Raw genomic sequence first — 19,607 nt, forward strand, 5'->3', positions numbered from 1 at the left:
GGCCCATTTAAGAAGTAACTCTCAGGCATGTATTAGCTGAGAGAGGAGTTGGACAAGCCTGTTGATATACCTCTACAGAGAGCAAAGCCTATCTGATTGCTGCTCAGGATGTTGAACTATGCAATGAGGGAGCTGCTGAAATGATCCCTGGAAGACAAACAAGCTGTACTGGCTAATATGACACCCCACAGAGGAGAAAAACTTTCACAGCAGCTTATCCAATAAGATATATTTGTTTTGTATGAATAGCTCTCGTGCATGAGCTGCTATAACAATTCCCTCTGCCAGTCTCATGAAATGTTGTAATTGGATGTGAGTGGACAACATGGTGAAACATGTTTAAAATAAACTTAAGTAAAATGTATTTAATTGTGCATCAGTTATGTTTGCACAAGTAGATTCTGGGTTATTTTCTTGCTTGATAATTAGGTCATTATTATCTATTCTACCAAATAACCTCCCCCTCAGGGGACTGACAACCTCTTTGAGTCTTGACACTCTACTTCCTGCCTGTCACTTGAAGAGTGTTACAAATAGGAGTGGACGTCTTGGTGTGAGGGGGGAGTGACCTCCTGACGTCCCTGTCCCATGTATAGTCACAGAAGTGGTCAAATGTCTTGGGGGAGCGAATCGGTGATAGGTCTCAGCAAAAAGACAGGTCCCGCGTTGGCAAGCAGCTGCGTTTGTTTCCAAAAAAGTATTGGGTGTCCAGTAACTGCCCAGCCAAATACCTATTTGACTCACTACAGCCAGAGCCAGCTCGCACTCCAGCTTGGCGTTCAGTGTGGTTCAGACGCTCCGACGCTTTTATTCAGCTTCTTTTGTTTTCGGTTTGCGTGGACACCCGCCGACACTAAGCAGCCATGGATGCCATCAAGAAGAAGATGCAGATGCTCAAGCTCGACAAGGAGAATGCCTTGGACAGAGCTGAGCAGGCCGAGTCAGACAAGAAGGCAGCTGAGGACAGGAGCAAACAGGTCGGCATCCGCTGTGAAGCCCGTTCTTGCGCATTTACGCACGGGTGCCAATGGCACTGTGCGCCTTAGACCCACATGCCACAGTCTCCTGTCACAGAGGATTATTATGTTTGTCATGATAGGATACCTTCTATTAAAGGCTTTTCAAGAATAACAGCAATATCATTCATTTATTTTGTCTGTACTTCACATTTGGACGGCATGAAGTTAAACTCCTATATTTGCATTAAAATCTGCTAAATGTCTATACTAATAATCGAGAATTGTTATCTTTGTATATGATTGATGTGGGCGTTATAATTTATTATTCATATACATTACAGACAATATGAGAAATGTGATGATGTCTGGCTTCTTTGTGAAAGTGAATCTCTTATTCCTCTATGTGCCAGCTTGAGGATGACCTGGTAGCACTGCAAAAGAAACTGAAGGCAACTGAGGATGAGTTGGACAAGTACTCTGAGGCCCTGAAGGATGCCCAGGAGAAACTGGAGCTTGCTGAGAAGAAAGCCACAGATGTGAGTTTGGATCTGGTGGTGAAGACCCATTTGGGCAATCACTGACTAGTTGGTTTGACATTGAACAACCCCAGTGGGTCTTCCCAGGAAACTAAGATCATGCAGATTTACTCTAACAATTAAATGATGCAATAATCAAATATAAGAGGCCTGTGGGTGTATAGGATGAATGTATAGGTAGTTAAATTTAGCTCTTGTGCTGTATATGGTAAGGTCACAGCTCAGCAGCTTACCAATACATTCCACAGCCATTTGGATGAATCTGAGGGCCAGTGTAGGGTTTCACTGGGACATTTTACAAGAATATTTTTGACCTGTGCAATCACTGATAGATTTGTGGTCTTTCTGCTCTCAGTTGTCTCTCTGTATACTGTCTCTGCTTCATGTTACGTACCAGTTACGTCAAATCGATTACATCATAACCATAAACATCCAAGTCAATGACAATAAGTAAGACATCAAAATAATACGATGATTAAATATTCATTAATGCACTTCACTAATTCTTAACATGGATTTGCTTGATCCACGTTGTGTTTGACAGGGAGACTAAAAAGCTTGAGGTAAATGCAGATGGATGGCACAGATGAGAGCCTCCATTATCTCCTACACACAATGGCACACACAATATGCGTCATGAATGGGTATTGGAACTCAGCAGGAAGTAGAAATACAATAATCACATTAAACTGCAGTAACAGTGGACAAGGTGCAATGCATAAATAAAAAAAATCTACTTATGTGAATCATCATGTAGAGAATACTAATTATTATTATTATTATTTAATGATGATGATAATAATAATAACAATAACAATATCAATTATCATCGTCATTAAAGGTTTGTCGATTTATTAAACCTCCAATTATGCATACACAGTTGTAACTTTGTTAGTGTTGCCGATGACTGAATCAATTAGTTATGTCTGGGTCTGTGGCCTTGATAGGGTGAGCTCAATTTACCAGCAGGGGAAGCATTCAAAGAACCCCACCAGGCGTTAGGTAATTGTATCATCGGCAAAATTTGATAGAAATAACATTATATGCTTTTTAAATGAGAGGCGACAATAGCACGAAGCACAGAGTCCTTTGAATCCATTTGGTTAGTCAATTTATTTGCCTGTAAAATCAGGTACTTCCGGGCCCGGTGGCACGTCCCAATCCTCATCAGCGCTTGATTAAAGGCGGTGGGGGCAGGGATCAAAGGCGCCGCATCTCCGAGTGCGCGTGTATGCGTGTGTGCGCGCGCGCGTCTGCGTCGGATCATCCCAGGGGCTGCGAAGAAAACCTCCAGCTTCTCTGAGACAGAACAGCGCTTTCACACGCAGAAAAACACACGGGACGTTTTTAAAGAGCGGCGTTTAAAATGGCCGGTGGAAGCTCCCTGGAAGCCGTGAAGAAGAAAATCAAGTCGCTGCAGGAGCAGGCCGACGTGGCGGAGGAACGGGCGGCGCTGCTCCAGCGGGAACTGAACCAGGAGCGGAGCGCCAGGGAGGCAGTAAGCCGCCGCTAATGATTTAAGGCAATTAGTCCTCAGGCTGCCTGCGGCATTAGCCGTAAATCTGGTCAAAAAGCGTGGCTGCTAGGCCCAGACGTCGGCCGTGCGACTCTGGCGTGTTTATTTAAATAAAAGAGAGGACATGGAGGCTGGAGGATGGATGTGGTGGACCACAGGACGGGACAGGACACCACCCGGTGCATCCATGAATGAACGAACCGGCTCATAACGAGCAGGCTAACGCTTCATGCTGCACCACAGGTGTCCGGATATCAAACCTGCTCCTCCTGCAGCTTCAGGAGCTGCCTCCCAAATGCCAAAGTGGAGCCATGTTTTGGAGCTAATTTGATTAATGCGACATGAAGGGGGGGGGGGATCAGTAAGATTGAAGGGAAAAAATTTGAATAAATTAGCTTATGGTTTGATTTTTTAAATTCACTGCTAATAAGGGCGAGCATTGTAATTTGTATTAGAAAAAGAGCCACCAGTCTGGATGTAAAAAGGGGATATGAGACTGCATGCCTGTCTTTGGGGCGGCTCTGACCCAGCCCATGCTCCCCATGGAGAGTTCAGCCATCGAAGCTAATGGTAACATGTGCAGGTAAACTTATGTGATTTCTGTTTTGTTTTTTGTTTTTTTTTTCTTTTCTGTCTCGTAGGCTGAGGGTGATGTAGCTTCACTGAACAGACGTATCCAGCTGGTTGAGGAGGAGTTGGACCGTGCTCAGGAGCGTCTGGCCACAGCCCTGACCAAGCTGGAGGAGGCCGAGAAGGCTGCTGATGAGAGCGAGAGGTGGGTTTCTTTCAGCTGGAAACAACAAGCCACACTCTGCTCATGCCGTCCTTCTAGTCTGTGATATTCCAAAGACAAATGTAGGTAAACTGTCTATGTGAGTATTGTAGTCAAAACTGCTCTTCTATGAAAAGAGTAAAGAAAACCCAGTACTGAATCACTCTTGGGCCAGAAGCTGGTGCAGACTTTACAGACCTCAGTGTTCATGCTTGCACTGAATTTCTCCAGAGTTAATAAAACAGCTAAATTCTGTTGAAGTCCAGCACATCAGAAGTGAGGAATTGTAAATGTTGTATCCTGTAAGTATTTCTATAACATTTTTCAGGCCAGCCTGAGTGGCTGGATGTTGAAGTGCAATTTTAATAAATGTGGAATTTTAAGGGACACCTAAGTCAAAATCATTGCCAGGAATGCATTATTTTCTTCTTGGCGCGTATAAAATGAAAATGTGGCTTTCATATTAAAAGTAGAAGCCTTTTTGGCTGCCTGGTTATTTCAAACTGTCACTTCTTCAATCTTCTTAAATTCCTTAAGAAAATACATTGCTGGAGACAAACATCTGGTCTTTTTTCAGTTGTATGTAGGGAACTTTCCTCAGTCTGTGCTAAACACACTGGCCTGTTGTTGGTGCTTATCTGCTGTACTTTTTTTTTTTTTTTTTTTTTTTTTTTTTTTTTTTTTTTCCCCCCTCCCCTCCTCTCTCTGCCCCACAGAGGCATGAAGGTAATTGAGAACAGGGCAATGAAGGACGAGGAGAAGATGGAGCTGCAGGAGATCCAGCTGAAGGAAGCCAAACACATTGCTGAGGAGGCTGACCGCAAATATGAGGAGGTGAGTTTCTCAGCCATTCACTGTGCTTTGAGTTTGGCGTTTTCTACATTCTCTGTTCCAACAGCTGGCGTCAATGGCGATACATTGTCAGATGTATATTATAGCTAGTCTTAGTGACAACAATTGAAGAAATTGCAGCGAGTAGTTTATTTGTCTGTTTACTGACATATCTAATTTGTGTGGGACTTAAAGTTGTATGTTGTGACTTCAGGTGGCCCGTAAGCTGGTGATTATTGAGAGTGATTTGGAACGTACAGAAGAGCGTGCTGAGCTGTCTGAGAGGTAACACTCTTCCCTTCCCCCTCCATGGATTCGTCCACCTCACAACGTTACCTTTTTGGATGGATTCTCACAAAATCTCTGTGTTTCTCTGCTTTTTCAATCGCACTGTGGATAAACAGCAAATGCTCTGAGCTTGAGGAGGAGCTGAAAACTGTCCAGAACAACCTGAAGTCCCTGGAGGCTCAGGCAGAGAAGGTAAGATGGCCGACAAAAGATCTGTAGTATGAACTTCATAAATCAACTTCCTGCTGATGTTTGAGTAACACTGCCCTTCGTTTGTAACCACAGTACTCACAGAAGGAGGACAAGTATGAGGAAGAGATCAAGGTTCTCACAGACAAGCTGAAGGAGGTGGGTTAACTTGAACTGTCCACCCTGCACTCTTTATTAATGGTTTTTCTTTTTAAGACCTTGGTGATTGGATGATGACTCATCAACAAATTGAATTGAGATTGCTGACTAAACATTTGTATTAGATAAAATACTTAGTTTGCATTTACAGCCCTTAAGCACTTAAAGTGTGCTGTAAGGCTGTGGGTAGAAACATTAACCCTATAACGTGCCTGGCTAATGTTTGCTGTTATTCCTCCACTCAGGCTGAGACCCGTGCTGAGTTTGCTGAGAGATCAGTCGCCAAGCTTGAGAAGACCATTGACGACCTTGAGGGTATGAATCTTTTCTACTTGATTTTTAGGCACTTGGAGTGTTTTTATTTTTCAGAATTTCAAGTTACATTTGTTACTGTAACCACTCCTACTTCAGTCAACACATACAAACCATGTAAGGTGGTTGTCTTATTTAAACATAAAATAAGCACACACCTTCTCAAATTTTACAAGTGGTTGCTCATGAACAGATTTATTTTATTTTTATTTTTTGTATGAATGCTGACGCAGTAAAAGCTTAATTGGTCAGCAAGTTGTGAAATAGTCCTCAGGCTGAATATCAACACAGTAATTTTGCTGTGGCAGGTGGCAATAACAAAGCAGTGATCTACAGAGACCATCGTGATAATATTCACGTTCGCGATAGCATTTCTCACCGCAATGACGTTTGGCATTCTGGTGTAGTGACTGTTTAAGACCAGCTAGATGTGAGCAGTCCTCACAGGGTCATGTAACATGTGAGGCAGTTTCTCAGTGACTCCTCAAGAATCTGACACAATATCAGCAGCTGTTCCAAGCACCCCTATTTCTGTCCTGCTTTTTTCTTTCTAGTTTTCCTTTTGACTTGTGTTCTGACTGTTTTTGTTGTTTGTGTTCTTGTTTTGTTGCCAATCCTTCATTACCCCTTCATAAAAATCACCACACAATAGATGAGCTCTATGCCCAGAAACTGAAGTACAAGGCCATCAGCGAGGAGCTGGACCACGCCCTCAACGACATGACATCCATGTAATTCACCCCCAGCTTGTGTCAGCATAGTGCATAAACACTCCTAATGACTAACCAATATACAATAGCTCCCTCTAGTGGCATGTTTGAGTGCACTTTTTTCCTTTTTGCTTAACTATAGGTGGAATGGACTTTTAAAAAGCTCCCCTTCCTTACTCATAAAACATTGTTTTACCTGTCGACTAAAGGTGTTTGTAGCTATTAACAATTAGTTTCTTAAGCTAGACTGTCTCGTCAATACTATTATAGCTACTTTTCTGCATTACATCCACTCTTTTTTTTTTTTTTTTTTCAAGCTAATGTCTGCATCCCTTTTTTGTTTTCTGATGCTGCATGTCAATTATCTGTCAATCCTTCTCTTGTTTCTCCCTCCAACTCTTTTGTTCTCCCTTCTTCTGTTTTTTGTTCCACAGCTAAATTTTTACACCCTTCACTCCAGAAGCTGGTTGAGTGTCATCTCTCCTCCGTGCAGCACAGCTCAACTTTCTGTCTCCTTTGTTTCTGTATTTCTTTACTACCTTTCCACGATCGCACAGTGGGCTGCTGCTGCCATCATCTGTTTGTCCATGTCTCATACAGACATTTGAGCCGTATTGCTTTCTGTAAAATAAACATTCTTACATCTGTCAGCCCTTCCCCTTTCCTCCTTTTGTTTTGTCATTTCCATTTGTCCCATCTTTTTCTTTGATTTTTGTCTTCTATATGTTTAATTTATTTTGTTGAGTAGCTTTTGAATAAACTCTGAAGCTCCTCTCCCATTCACTGTTCCTTTTTCTCTTCGAGAGGACTTATTTAGTATGATGGTTGTACTGGGATTTTAACTCAATTTGCAAACTAGGGATCCCGTGAAATACAATGGCTTTCTTTTTAAGGCTTTCTATAATTTGGAGGACTGTTGTAAAGTAATCACTATTAATGATTTGATGAGCTTAACACCTAAAGAATGAGGTGTGTGGGGGTTTTTTTTTTTTTTTTTTTTTTTTTTTTTTTTTGGTGTGTGTGTCCTTAACATTTCAGAGTTGATGCAGTGATATCTGTTAATACAGCAAATGTGGCTTAATACTATTACCACATCACCGTTTCAACAGACTGTTAGTTTAGATGTTTGTAGAAAGGGAATTTGTCTCTAGAATGATGAGTATAGCTTGACTCCCTGGAGATAACTTATCTGAATGTGGGACACTCATTGACCAGCGACTTAGACTTACTCTGTATTGTTACTTGGTGTAAAAGAAAGCTATTAGTAAAAACTACAGAAAACAAAATTTTAAATAAAATTTGTGGCAATGTCTGGGTAACCTTGAAGCCATAGATTGAGACCAATTGGAAATGAGCATAACATTTTCAGTGAGCTACTGATTAGCTTGACTTGTTCATGACGTTGGCAGTTTCTATGTTGACACTTGCTTTGTGATGAGCTTCAAAACCAAACTAACTTCGTCTGTACTAACCTGCCTTCTGTGTCTTTCCCTTTTCTCTTACCTGCTTTCTGACTGTCAAGACCATCTATACAAACAACTTGAGAAAAATCGCCTTCTCACCAATGAACTGAGAGTAGCCTTAAATGAGGCGTAAACTGGAATCGCCTATTGTATGCTTTAAGTTTTCTGAAATGTCCAGGCATATTGTCTTTTGCTGTTATATAAAAGGAGCATTGGCAACTGTGTCCATGGCAACTTAGCTTTTGAGAAAATGGAAATACAAATGGAAGATTTTAACATAATGCATGCCCCAACAGCTGTTTCAGAGGTCAGATAACATCAGGTTCTGAACAGCTACAAATTGGGATTTGTTTTTTCGGTTATTGTCAGGGCTGTAGGACAGGAATCAAGTTGGAAGTCTGTACGATGCTGTTCTTGGGGTGATAGTTGATGACAATTCTTGAGTCCCAAAGCTGGGGCTTAAAATGCTGCAAGAAGTCTGGAAATCCTTCTGCATCTCTGAATCAATCTCCAAAAAGAAGGTTAAGCTCAGTCTTCAACAGAAATAATCAAGTATCAACCAAAAATCACGATGTAGTCTACTTTTCGCAAAACCAATCTAAGTACCCAATATTTATTTTTTTATTGTAAATTTGGCTCGCTCTATTTAGAGTGAGTTACTATGTCTATAAAGTAGCATTTTTAAGTATGACACAGGGCAGGGTTTTCACTGGATTTTGAATTAACATTTAATTTTAAGATGGCTGTGAACCCTGCCATGCTCCAGAGAACTGACGTCCTCAAGCCAGCTTGACATTTCAGAGATTTCAAACACCTCAAATGAACCAACTTCCTGAATTCATTTCAGTCTAAATACTAACACTAACTGGGTCAAAAATTACAATATTTGCCTTTTGGCTACTACTTATTTCCAGAAACTTAATTTATATTGTGTCACTCTTAAATGAACCAAATTCAACCAAGGTGGAAGGAAAACTATTTTGTATATATCAGCAATGGTGAATTGGTGCATGTAGAGATACATTTCTCTTCTGTGGGCTGACTAGCTGCTGTAGGTAAGTTGTGATCTCATGACAGAACTGTTTTTCCACTGGACGCTAAAAATGTGCCCTCTAATCTGACCCCAAGTTATTGGTCTGTTGTGATTTCCTGAAATAACATGGAGTAATGAAAACCTAAACCATTGCCAAAGCACAGACCTGGATAAGGCAAACACAAAACTTTATCTGGGCCGTTCTTTAGTCCTAAACACGGCCGTACAATTGTGACTACAGCCCTGTCTATAGCTTGTCTGTGACATTTACAATATACTCTTATCAATACATATCAAAATACAAGTTGGGGTTGTGGAGTTGGCTCTGAATATTGGAGTTGAAAATATGTATTTACCAACAGAAAACAAATTTCTGATATGGGGGGGGCAGCTCAAATGTGTCTTGTTTTCAACAATATCCATTTGATGTCTAACAGTTTATTAACCTGGACCAGATCTTTGGCTGGTTGTATTCTGTGCATGTCTGCTTTGTTTTTTATTTATTTATTTTTTTTAACTGATGCAATGCTATATTAACAGATAAACTCACACGTGCTAAAGAAGAGGGCCTGAGCATAAAACAGATGCTGGATCAGACTCTAATGGAGATGGTTAACATTTGACCCAGCTCTGTTCCTTTCCCCACATTGCCACATCTGCTCTGAAAACGGTTGGCTCCTCTATATGGCTACCACAAGTAATGTGAGGAGCTGTCTCCTGACCTTGTCATGCCGAAGAAACAAGGTAGCACAAATGGCTTTGAGCTACAGTCAAAACTACATGGTTTCTGTTACACACTGTAAAGGTCAGTTAAAATTCACTGTTTATCTTTAATAGGTTTATATGTATGTTTGGAGTATTTGCACTTTTTTGGAGGGGAGGAGGGGGGTTACTGCACATTACCATCATGAACAAAGCCATAAATTAAGCCAAGGTTACGTAAGAGACTTTTATTATACTTTTTTTTTGTGTGTGTAAAGTTGCTTGTGTGTCTTTGTTTCTTCTGTAATGTAAACATTGATTCAGTGTTAGTGACGTTGCACACCTCCTGTTGAGTAGGGAAGGATTTCTTAGCACTGTTGCTTTAATGTACTGTTTTTGTTGCAGCTAAGTAAGACATGTCTGTGTACTGTGCTCACATTCCTGTTCATTTTGAGAAGTTTAAATTCTTGTCTCCCATTTTATCTTGGAAATGTAAAGATCATGAATAAATGCTTGAAGAAAAACATTCTCCCCCAGGTCTGGCATCTTTTTTTTATTTTTATTTATTTATATATATTTTTTTTTAAAGTTACCCTGAAGATGATGTTGACTGGGGGGGGGGCTAGATTTTAAATAAGAACTTGTCCCTGGATAAATGGATAACTATGTTGTGTTGTGAGCTGAAACATACTGCAGGCTAACACTTAGTAACATGTCCTGTCCTTTCAGTGCAGGTTATGGCCTCAGTGACACAGACCTTCAGTAAAAGGCTGATGGCAGCAGGAAGTCTTTCCTGCCTGTACAATGCTGCTATCTTATGTAGACTTTCATTACACCTGCACATTATTCTTATAATACTCAGATTTATTTTTTTAAGAGGACAACTGTAGTCATGTTTTTGTCTAAAAAGGTGCAGAACTGTCATTAGTGTGGTTGGTCGGTTGGTGCCGCTCCTCCTCTCCTCCAGGCGGCGCTGCGGCCGCTCGGGACGCCGCCGTTAACCGGAGGTCAAAGGTCGTCGCTGGGCGGCCGTGCTGGGAATCCGGAGACAGGAGCCAGAAAATATGAGTGAAAATCAAGATTTCTCCGCTTCTTTACAAGACAGCAAGGCCGCTTACGTGCTCAGCAATGTGGCCGAGGTGGTTGAACGGATCCTGACGTTTGTCCCGACCAAATCTCTGCTCCGTATCGCGAGGTAACAACAAAAAAAACAAAAATAAAGGTCTATGTCGCTAACTGGGGAACTGAAGCTAACGAGCTAACGGCTAAAGGAAGTGAAAATGTTTTTATTTTCTGACACGCCGAGCAGCTAGAAAGTCACCGAAGCTGGTGTTTAAGTTGGATTTAGCTGCTTTGTTTCAATGAATTAATTTTTTGCTTTTGACAGAAACTTGAACTGGCCATGTCTCTGCTCGGCTATGCGGCTGTAGCTGATTTCTGTTGGTGTGTTGGTTTTCTCCCTCAGTGTGTGCCGGCTCTGGAGAAACTGTGCCCGCAGAGTCCTGCGGACTCAGCAGCAGCTCAGCTGGGTGTCCGCCTGCGGACCGTCCAACACGGAGGTCCATGCCCTCTGCAGCATCTTGGCCGAGGAGGTGGAGGTGAACCAGCACACTCTTACACACTCTCTCTGTATTGATATTAATGCTTGTGTGGTTTCGACAATGACCTAAAGAGGGACACCACAACACAGCAGACGTTGTTTTTAAATTTACTTATCTGATTGCTGTCCCAGAATCATGCTGTTAACATGTTTTTTTTTTTTTTTTTTTTTTTTTTTATATATTGGCATCTTAGTGGTCTTTAATCCAGTGAGCCAGTTTGTTTTGTGCTGTCATAATTGTCTGTTGTCCTTTTAATCTGTGTGTATGTTGAGATGGCCTCTCCTGTTGCTGCAAACAAATCTACCTACGAGTACCAGTAAAGTCACCTTGAGACTGTGGAGGAAAACACATTTAGTTCACTGCTGCCTGAGCTCACAACATTTAGCATTATGAAGCACTGCTATTTCTTTAGTCCTTGGCAGAAAACCCAATATTTGTATGGTTTTATCGAAACAGGTTTTAAGTCACAAGCTTTCCACACAGTGATGTTAATTTGATGTTAAATTACACAGCCAGTAGTTGATTTCATACACATTGGTTTCATCTGTCTCTTTTACAGAAAGTATTTCTCCTGCCTCATACAGTCCTGGCAATGGTAGACTGTGAGGCCTTCACCGGACAGGCTTATTCCTACAGACAGAATAAAGGTTGGTATTAAATACTAGTAATACACTCCATACTTAATTTTTCATATAGTATCACACATAATGGTTTGAATTGCTTTGGAAGTTAATGTAACACAAAAAAGAAATAAGGGTTTCTCTTCTAAATTGTTGTTTAGTAGGTTGAATTGTCGAAATAATTGATGTATGCCTCAGATAACTGTACGATTAAGCCTGTTGTCTGAATTATCGTGTTGAAAAATACAAACTATAAAACATTTTTGGAGCCAAATTCTGTCTTTTAATCTAATGTAGTTTAACATAGTACCATAATAAATTGTAATTCAGACATAATCAAGAATTAAAAAGTTTTTCTGTAAAAAAAAAAGCAAGAAGAACTCAGTATTTTGTATCCTGTACACATGTGTGACAGGATGGAAAACTCATAACATCAATAGAGAGCTTTTAAACAATCACATCCCTTCATATCTTAGATTCCAAGACAAATTATATTTGGAAAAGCTATTTTTTACCTAGAAGAGATTGCTGTAACCAAGTTTTTATCAGAGTTTAGCCACTCCCTCTCTGTGGCACCAATGCGAAACAGTGTATAAAAGTATATAGACTCCACACATGAAAATGCACTCCTGGGCTAAGTTTGCATAATACAAAGTACATGGCCTTGAAAAACTAACCAGTAAGCAATTAAAAAGAACTGCATAGCTGCAGGAATTTAAGTCAGTGAACACTGAAGTAGTAAACTCTGCTTCATAGTTGGGTCTCGTTATAAAGCTTGTCAGATGAAAGCTGTTTTTATTCGGGTGTGTAAACGTGTTCCCTGTTAGTCAGTTTCAACTTGTGACCTAGGTTCCTTTTTCTTTGTGACTGCAGTTTCATCTTGTCTTGTTGTTGACATGTCAAATATTTTATTTAGAATTATAATTTAGTGTAGTTGGCCATTATGAGGAATTATGAGACTATAATACCGTTTACATCATAACCATTAACTCAACTAAATAAACAAGGTGGTATTTGTTGAAGTTCACATTTAACCCTTGTCATGAGTATAATTATTTGGGAATTTAGTTTCAGCTGGAGGTAGTTAACATATTAGTAAGTACCATGTACTTGCAGTTTAATAGATAATGATCACTAGCTTCTTTATTAATTTGAAAAATTGGTTTCATATAGATCCAAATGATTAGTTTAATGAGTTGAGTTTTATGAGGGCATTTAGTGGTAACCAGAGTTTTCCAGAACTGAAAAAGCAGATTCTGTTCTAACATTACTTGGCTGATGTAAACTTCTCTGATCTAAATTGGCTGCCCACTGATTTTTAATATTTTAAAGTCTACTCCTTTCTCATATGATATGAATATCAACAGTGACCTTTCTCATTACCATTTTTTTCCCCTCAAATACGCTAAAGCAAAAAAGAGTCGCCACAGTCCAGACACAGTTGAAGAACTGAACCTGCTCTTCCCCAAAGGCTGTGACATCATGGGCATTGCTACACCAGGCATAGTCTGTAAGTTTTCCTCTCTTCTCTCTTTTTTCCTTATTCGTAGAATTGAAAATATTGCTCTCTCCTCGTTCCCGATGAAACTATATTTAGAGAGTTCTTTAACCTGATATTAGCGTAAAAACGTTTCAAAGCTATGATGGTAAGTGTTTGTGGCCTAATCATGTTCAAGATGCTCCAGAGAAAATGAAAGTTAAACAGGTATCTCAAGCTTATCTAAGAGGAATAGTTAGCCTTTCAGCAGCGAGCACTATGCATTAATCCCCAAAGCTGCTGTCTCGTTGGAAAGCACCATTGGTGGCTGGCACCTTTCTGCTTTGTGCGCTGATAGATTGCCTAGTCTGCTCGGTGCTGTGCTCCCCATTTCTCCATATAATCACAACCCTCCGGAGAAGCCGCTCTCCATCAGCAGTGTTGTCGTTCCTCAAGATGATGGCTTATCAGGCTCCCATCGTCTATCAGGTTTAATGGCAGCCTTGGCTGTTTGTGATAACACTCATTTGGCGATATTGCTGCTGCGAGTCAGCACAGGGTCACCACGCACATCTAATTCAGTTGGATTAAATCTTTGATTGGATAAGGTAGGTATAGATTTTTTGTAATAGTGTCTAATCATTTATGCATGTTGGGAGTGGAGCTGCGCAGAATTAAAAAGATGACTTTCAATAAACCAAGATGTGGCGGTTCTGGATAATCCTTTGTGAATTCCATAACATGCAAAATGATGAGGGGTGTGGATAAATAATACAGGCTATTGTGCAGTATTTTCTCATTTTGAATGCATTGAAAGGTTTTATGTGATGTACAAATTCATTTGCATTCCCTTCTGAACCCTTCTAACTGAAAAGTGTGCGAGTGGTGAATGAGGCTGTCAGTTTTATGATCCTTTACATTTATGGCATTACAACCTGATGTCTTTTCATTTGTGTGCGGGCTCATCCATCTTCCTAACTGTGCTGTTGATCATGGCAATTGAAATTGTACAGCAGCTTGTGTGTTCATTTCCCTGATTTTTATACATCTCTCACTGGCCCTAAGTGAGCCTGAGTTCTGTGCCGTGCCTCTTTAAGTAACATTTCCAAATCCACACTTGTCCTGTGAATGTGGTGCCACTGTTTCTTGAGCTGCAGATCTTTGAATAGCCAATAGATGCTTTCTGCTGAGAATTTGTGTTTTCACTACCTTTGAGACTGTTGTGCCAGCTCTGTTGGGAATTGAATTCTGGATCAAAACTTCCTTTCAGGAACTAAAACTGTTATTCAAGTTGTTATATCCGTTATTTTACAGATTTTTATGACAAATACTGAAATGCTTGCTTGGATTATGTTTTTGTTTTTATTTTTTTTGTTTTTTTAAATAATTGCAAGAACAGAATAATCACTGCTCAAATGCTAAGGTTTTCTAATCCTCTAACAGCATCTCAACACCCATACATTCTTTCATACTCATTCAGTTAACTATCAGATAACCCATGAAAACTAAAACCATAAGGACATTTTGAATAATGTGATTGTTTATGAGCAGGTTCATCGCATGTCAACATGTTCCACAAGCTTGCAGTTTTTGTCTCTCTGACACACAGTGTGAGTCAATGACTTTAAATTGGAAAATTGATCTGTCTCATTGTCTCTGCAGTAACTCCCAGTGGCTCTTGCTCCAACCCTCCTCAGGAGTACCAAGAGGGGGAAGCAGGCTTTGCGATCATGTTCCCGACCATCGAAGGTGTCCACATCAAGCCCTTTCACTTTTGCAAGAAGTCCATCTCCCCAGCTGCACTGAAAGAAGCAGGTATGTGTAGGTAATTCAGCCATCTAAGGGTAGAAATGCAAAGCCTGGAAAGGTTTTCATTTGTCTTTGTGGCACTTTCTCTCCAGGACTAGTTGACAACCCAGATCTGCGTGTGGTACTGATGTTTGTCTATGAGGCGTACAAGTCAGGGGGCGGTCGCTTCCTCAATCAGCTGCTGGAACCGCTGGCCAAGAGCAAAGCTCTCATTGCTGGAGGACTTGTAGAAAGTGTCTTCTCTCCTCCCCGACAATGGTGAGTTTGTTTTATGCACTAATATTTAACTGTAATTGGACTGATGAAAGTTGAACTTTAGATATTCACACCCTTTGTCTTTCTGATTTTTGGGCCTACTTGAATTGAACTTTTTTGCGAGTTACTTTTTAAAATGTTCATTCTTTACCCCTCCCTTCATCTCTCACTCTGTAGCTGTAGCCAAGGTGCATACGGGGTTGTGGGCCTGGCCCTGAGTGGCCCTAAGCTGCAGGGGGCATCTGTGCTCCTGGACCAAGACATCAGCAATCCAAAGGCAGCTGAAGCCACAATCCGCCGGTTAAAGGCGGCCAAAATTCCTGAGAGGAACACATTAGGGTTCATGTTTGCCTGTGTGGGCAGAGGCCAGAACTACTACAACAACCAGACCAATGTAGAGGCCGATGCCTTTCACAAGGTCTTCCCCAACACCCCCCTCTTCGGCTTGTTCGGCAACGGTGAAATTGGATGTGACCGAATCATTAAAGATGACTACACACTGTGCGACACTGACACGGACAGTCTGCAGCATGAGTACACGACAGTCATGACCCTGGTCCATCTAGGCTGACTGACTGACCTGCCGTAACAGTGGACAAACAGGAAAAGAGTGGATCCATTATGGACCTGCGTGCTATGGCAGTCGGAAACAACAGGAAACTATTCCTTTAGCCATCAGTACTCTTGTAGAATTTGGTGAAGTCGTGTCCCTTGGAGAGAAAAGCTGTGAGATGACACAGCATGATATTAAAACAATTAGGCCCCTTGAAAACAAACGCACCGTCTATGTTAACATTCAGATGAGATAAAGCAGCCTTGTAAAATATGTGTAAATAATTTTCCCAGATTTCTCATACGTCGATGGCATATATTTCTTACTGTCTGACATGAACCTCGTGGTTTGTTTGCTCTGTAGGTGAGTAAATTATGCACACTTGAGTGTCCCAAGCTATTGTTACAGTTGTTGATTCAGCAAAGGCACTTTTTAGAATCCATGTAAATATGAAGAGTGTGGTCCTTTCATAAAATCTACTTACTTTTGATTAAAACGTCCTCCCTCCTCATTAAGGTTTTCTTACCAGTCGTCAACTGCAGCCATGTTAGTCTGCAAATGAATACTCCTAACTCAAGATATCTGTCCACGGCCGTTCAGCTGGGCATCGGGAATTCAAGCAGAATCTTGCGGTGCCTCTGTTGTTGTCCACCTGTCAGATCGTATCTCTGACTTTCTGCTTTCAGCTGTTAATGGAGCTTACTGATAAATTTAAAAGAATAATCCAGCAGGACAGAACAGCTGCCCCGTTGACTGTGTAAGTGACACTGACTGACAGAAACTCTGAAATTCATCGTGATTTAGTCTCAGCTGTTCTATAATTTCTGACTTAAGGAGAGTTGTATGCAGATGGAAATTTAACTATAAATAATGTGAAATGTTTTTGCGTCCTTCGATTAAATAATGAGAGTATTAGGTTTTCTTTGCTGATGTAAAATATAGGATTTAATTTTTTCTAAATCTTGATAGATAAAGTGAGGGACTAAATATCCAGCTGCATGTTTGAAGCAGCTGTGAAAAATTTTACAGATGCAGTAAAATACTGGCCTCTGTAAAAGTCCACTGAATGCTGCGCATTTCATGCCTAGATTTCTTTCTGGTGGCCTGGACGTTGATTGTCTTGCTATTTCATCACTAAGAAGAAAATACTGATGACAAAAAGGTGCAATTCCTACTTTTTTTTTTCTCTTGCTTTTGTTTTTTCCAGTCAGGTAGTTGCTATTAAAACAGAAAAGAATATCTTACTCCTTTTGTATTGTAATGTTACACGTCTGCCCTTTATAGTCTTTTGAAGAGGAAGTAAAAAATCTTTAAGTTAGTATTAATGAATCAACAAACAAAATTGTTTTGCACTTTTCTAAATGTGCCAAATCATATCTGTCCTGCTCATTTTCCTCAATAAATTCCAAAAGTTCAATATACAGGCATTTCTTTTTATGTCTTTAACCCCCCTTCAATGGCTTCCTTTGGCTCCTCTGGGTTCATCCTTCCTCGGTTGTAACTGCAGGCCCACTACAGCTTTTTCAGATCGCCACATCCTTTTCCTTATTTGCTGAAATGCGAGCCTCAGCCTGTGACATCTCCAGCAGCCCACGTCCAGGCGTGTTCAGACCGAAGGAAGAGCCGCCGGAGATTGATGGATTGTGCGCTTTAACTGGCTGATCCCGGTGAATGACAAACGGTTAAACCAATTGCTGTGAAGGCAATTTACATTCCCACACTGTCTTTATTTTGGGAAACCGCTCAGGACGCGGACAGGGACCACCTGCCGGGCGTAAAGATAATAAAATCATCCGCTTTCAGATTGGCCTTGATCGGGAACTGGGAAAATCTATTCACAGGCATTATCTCTCTCTCTCTCTCTCTCTCTCTCTGTTTTACACACTGACACACGCACTTGCGCGCGTCCACCCCTTTGGTTAACATTGTCAGACCGCTATGTCGTGACCGGAGCGATGCGAATGTCACCCGACCCGCCGGCTTCTGTCCGTCTCCGGCATCGAACCCGCCGCGTTTTGACGGCGTTTGGATGAAGACGGCCCGGTGCTGCTCGGCTGCCGTGGAAGGAGGGGGCGGGTAAAGAGCCCAGGCTTCATCGGTGGTGGTGGCGGGGGGGCTTCGGCTTCGGCTTCAGCACCTGGACAGCTCCTTTCCGTCCGCAGGGTTCCCCGCTGCGCTCGCCGGGGAAACCCTCCACCGAGGAGCCGGAACCCGGATCTGGATCTGGATCTGGATCCGGGTCTGGATCTGGATCTGGAGCAGCGGGCACACGCAGCAGCCAGGAGGAGGAGGAGAAGAAGAAGGAGGAGGAGGAGGAGAAGGAGGAGGGGGGGGGAGACGGTATTTGATCTGGCTCCGAAAGCTTGGAAAGCTAATGATGATCCTGCCGGGTGACGATGCTTCTCCCTCCTGCAGCTGAGCTGAAAGCGAAGCGGCGAAGGATAGCTGCAGCCTGCACACAGCCTGCTGCTGCTTCACTCACTCCCATCACCGCCGAGGGAGACATTACTATCAGCCAGGGGGCAGCGGGAGGCACACTCACCCGCCAACAATGTAAATCTCACACAGGTAGGCTCCTTTGCATCAGGTCAACGATTCATTTATGTGCAGCAGCGATGGGATCTGGGTAGTTCTGTCCTCTCTGGAGTCTGACGCCAGCCAGAAAAGAAAAATATGTGCAGTTTTATTTATTTATTTATTTATTTATTTTAAATCAAAGGTGCTGTTATGGCTCAGATAGATGTCCAGGAGCATGGAGAGTCTGACATTTACCCATCTGTGTGTGGATGAATGCTTTAGGAGAGGAAAAAGTTAGGTTGGAGTTCCAGTCATTTGGTGGCTGCTTGGAGCATGGGCTCTTTGTCACGTTGTTTTTTTTTCTGTACCTTGATAGCACAGATGTTTTCAACTTTTCAACACCTTTTGTAGCTGTAAGCTTGAGGAACCTTCAAGTTTGATCGACCTCGTTGCCACTTGAGCAGAAACTTAATCTGTGAACACGAACAATATACTGAAAATAGTTTTGTGTCTATTTACTGCACAGTGTGTGCATAAAAACAAATGAACTCCCCCGAGAATTTCATTCAGGCTGAAATTGGGATGCATGAACTCTTGTTGTATTTAAAAACACTTCAGAAACAGTGAGTAAAACTTTTTCAGTCTGCCTTCATCAGCACATTAAGTCCAGCAGCCTCTAACTGAGTCCAAGTTAAATCACCACTTTCCTTCCTCCCAATAATTGCTAAATGGCCATATTTGTTGCACTGTATAAAGTTCCCCACCGGCGTTAATGGGTGTGTTTGCTGCTGCTGCAGGTTCAACATGAAAACCTCACTGAAAGGGAGAACTTCAGCGTGAAATCAGGCAGAACCGAGTGGAAACTTTCTGATAACGGCTGCATCGCTCCTCAGGCAGCATCATGGCTAATGCTGAGTAAGTACAGTCACTTCCTCCTGTTCTTCCACCCATAAAGAACAACACAATGTCTGTGGAACATAATCGGTATTATGACAGATTGTGCCTATTTTCCCATCATCATTCGTTTACTGTTCTGATCTTCTGATCTCTGTTTTTCTGCCACCTTTTCTTTCACCACTTTCCAGGTTTCTGTGCCTCCATTTCTACAATAATGACCTTTATTCACTCAGGCTCTGATTCACTTGAGGTGTCTCTGACCCTCGTCACTCTGAATGCTAAACAGAGACACACTGAGATGCAGATTCATGCAAACACACCTGCACAGTGCTGACTATAAGAGCATCCATTCTGCAGCCAGTTAACACAGACTGCTATGTTAACTCTGTGGAATACAATGTATTGATT

At 41.6% G+C, this 19,607-nt stretch overlaps 3 protein-coding genes across 7 annotated transcripts in view; all 3 read left to right on the forward strand.

The window, feature by feature from the left end:
* Positions 1–860: 860 nt before the first annotated feature.
* LOC115041460 (tropomyosin alpha-1 chain-like) lies at positions 861–9,697 on the forward strand. Of its 5 annotated transcripts, XM_029498911.1 has the most exons (10): positions 861–977; positions 1,370–1,495; positions 3,653–3,786; positions 4,500–4,617; positions 4,829–4,899; positions 5,019–5,094; positions 5,188–5,250; positions 5,496–5,565; positions 6,215–6,293; positions 6,707–6,822. In XM_029498911.1, exons 1-10 carry the CDS (start codon positions 864–866, stop codon positions 6,708–6,710), a joined length of 855 nt encoding a protein of 284 aa, XP_029354771.1. In that variant the 5' UTR covers positions 861–863; the 3' UTR covers positions 6,711–6,822. The 5 variants fall into 5 exon arrangements, with proteins under 5 accessions (XP_029354771.1, XP_029354770.1, XP_029354772.1 ...); XM_029498910.1 differs by lacking the exons at positions 6,215–6,293; positions 6,707–6,822 and adding an exon at positions 9,309–9,697; XM_029498912.1 differs by lacking the exons at positions 861–977; positions 1,370–1,495; positions 6,215–6,293; positions 6,707–6,822 and adding exons at positions 2,694–2,993; positions 9,309–9,697.
* Positions 9,698–10,509: 812 nt separating this feature from the next.
* On the forward strand, positions 10,510–17,190 carry fbxo22 (F-box protein 22). The gene is made up of 7 exons (XM_029498352.1): positions 10,510–10,665; positions 10,936–11,068; positions 11,631–11,718; positions 13,103–13,201; positions 14,831–14,983; positions 15,070–15,235; positions 15,410–17,190. Exons 1-7 carry the CDS (start codon positions 10,535–10,537, stop codon positions 15,801–15,803), a joined length of 1,164 nt encoding a protein of 387 aa, XP_029354212.1. The 5' UTR covers positions 10,510–10,534; the 3' UTR covers positions 15,804–17,190.
* Positions 17,191–19,203: 2,013 nt separating this feature from the next.
* The window catches only part of LOC115041444 (transmembrane protein 266-like), a 35,585-nt gene continuing 35,181 nt past the window's right edge, over positions 19,204–19,607 (forward strand). Inside the window, exon 1 of the mRNA XM_029498887.1 lies at positions 19,204–19,217. Coding sequence (XP_029354747.1) covers positions 19,204–19,217 — 14 coding nt within the window. The remainder of the gene's footprint in view (positions 19,218–19,607) is intronic.

The sequence above is a fragment of the Echeneis naucrates genome, chromosome 3 (assembly GCF_900963305.1).
Source record: "Echeneis naucrates chromosome 3, fEcheNa1.1, whole genome shotgun sequence".
NCBI classification, from domain to species: Eukaryota; Metazoa; Chordata; class Actinopteri; order Carangiformes; family Echeneidae; genus Echeneis; species Echeneis naucrates.

Coding starts and splice junctions, on each gene's coding strand:
- LOC115041460 (XM_029498910.1), top strand. CDS start 864: ATGGATGCCATCAAGAAGAAGATGCAGATGCTCAAGCTCGACAAGGAG. Junction 3,787..4,499: donor GCTGCTGATGAGAGCGAGAG/GTGGGTTTCTTT, acceptor TCTGCCCCACAG/AGGCATGAAGGTAATTGAGA. Junction 4,618..4,828: donor CTGACCGCAAATATGAGGAG/GTGAGTTTCTCA, acceptor TTGTGACTTCAG/GTGGCCCGTAAGCTGGTGAT.
- fbxo22 (XM_029498352.1), top strand. CDS start 10,535: ATGAGTGAAAATCAAGATTTCTCCGCTTCTTTACAAGACAGCAAGGCC. Junction 11,719..13,102: donor TTCCTACAGACAGAATAAAG/GTTGGTATTAAA, acceptor AATACGCTAAAG/CAAAAAAGAGTCGCCACAGT. Junction 15,236..15,409: donor TTCTCTCCTCCCCGACAATG/GTGAGTTTGTTT, acceptor CTCACTCTGTAG/CTGTAGCCAAGGTGCATACG.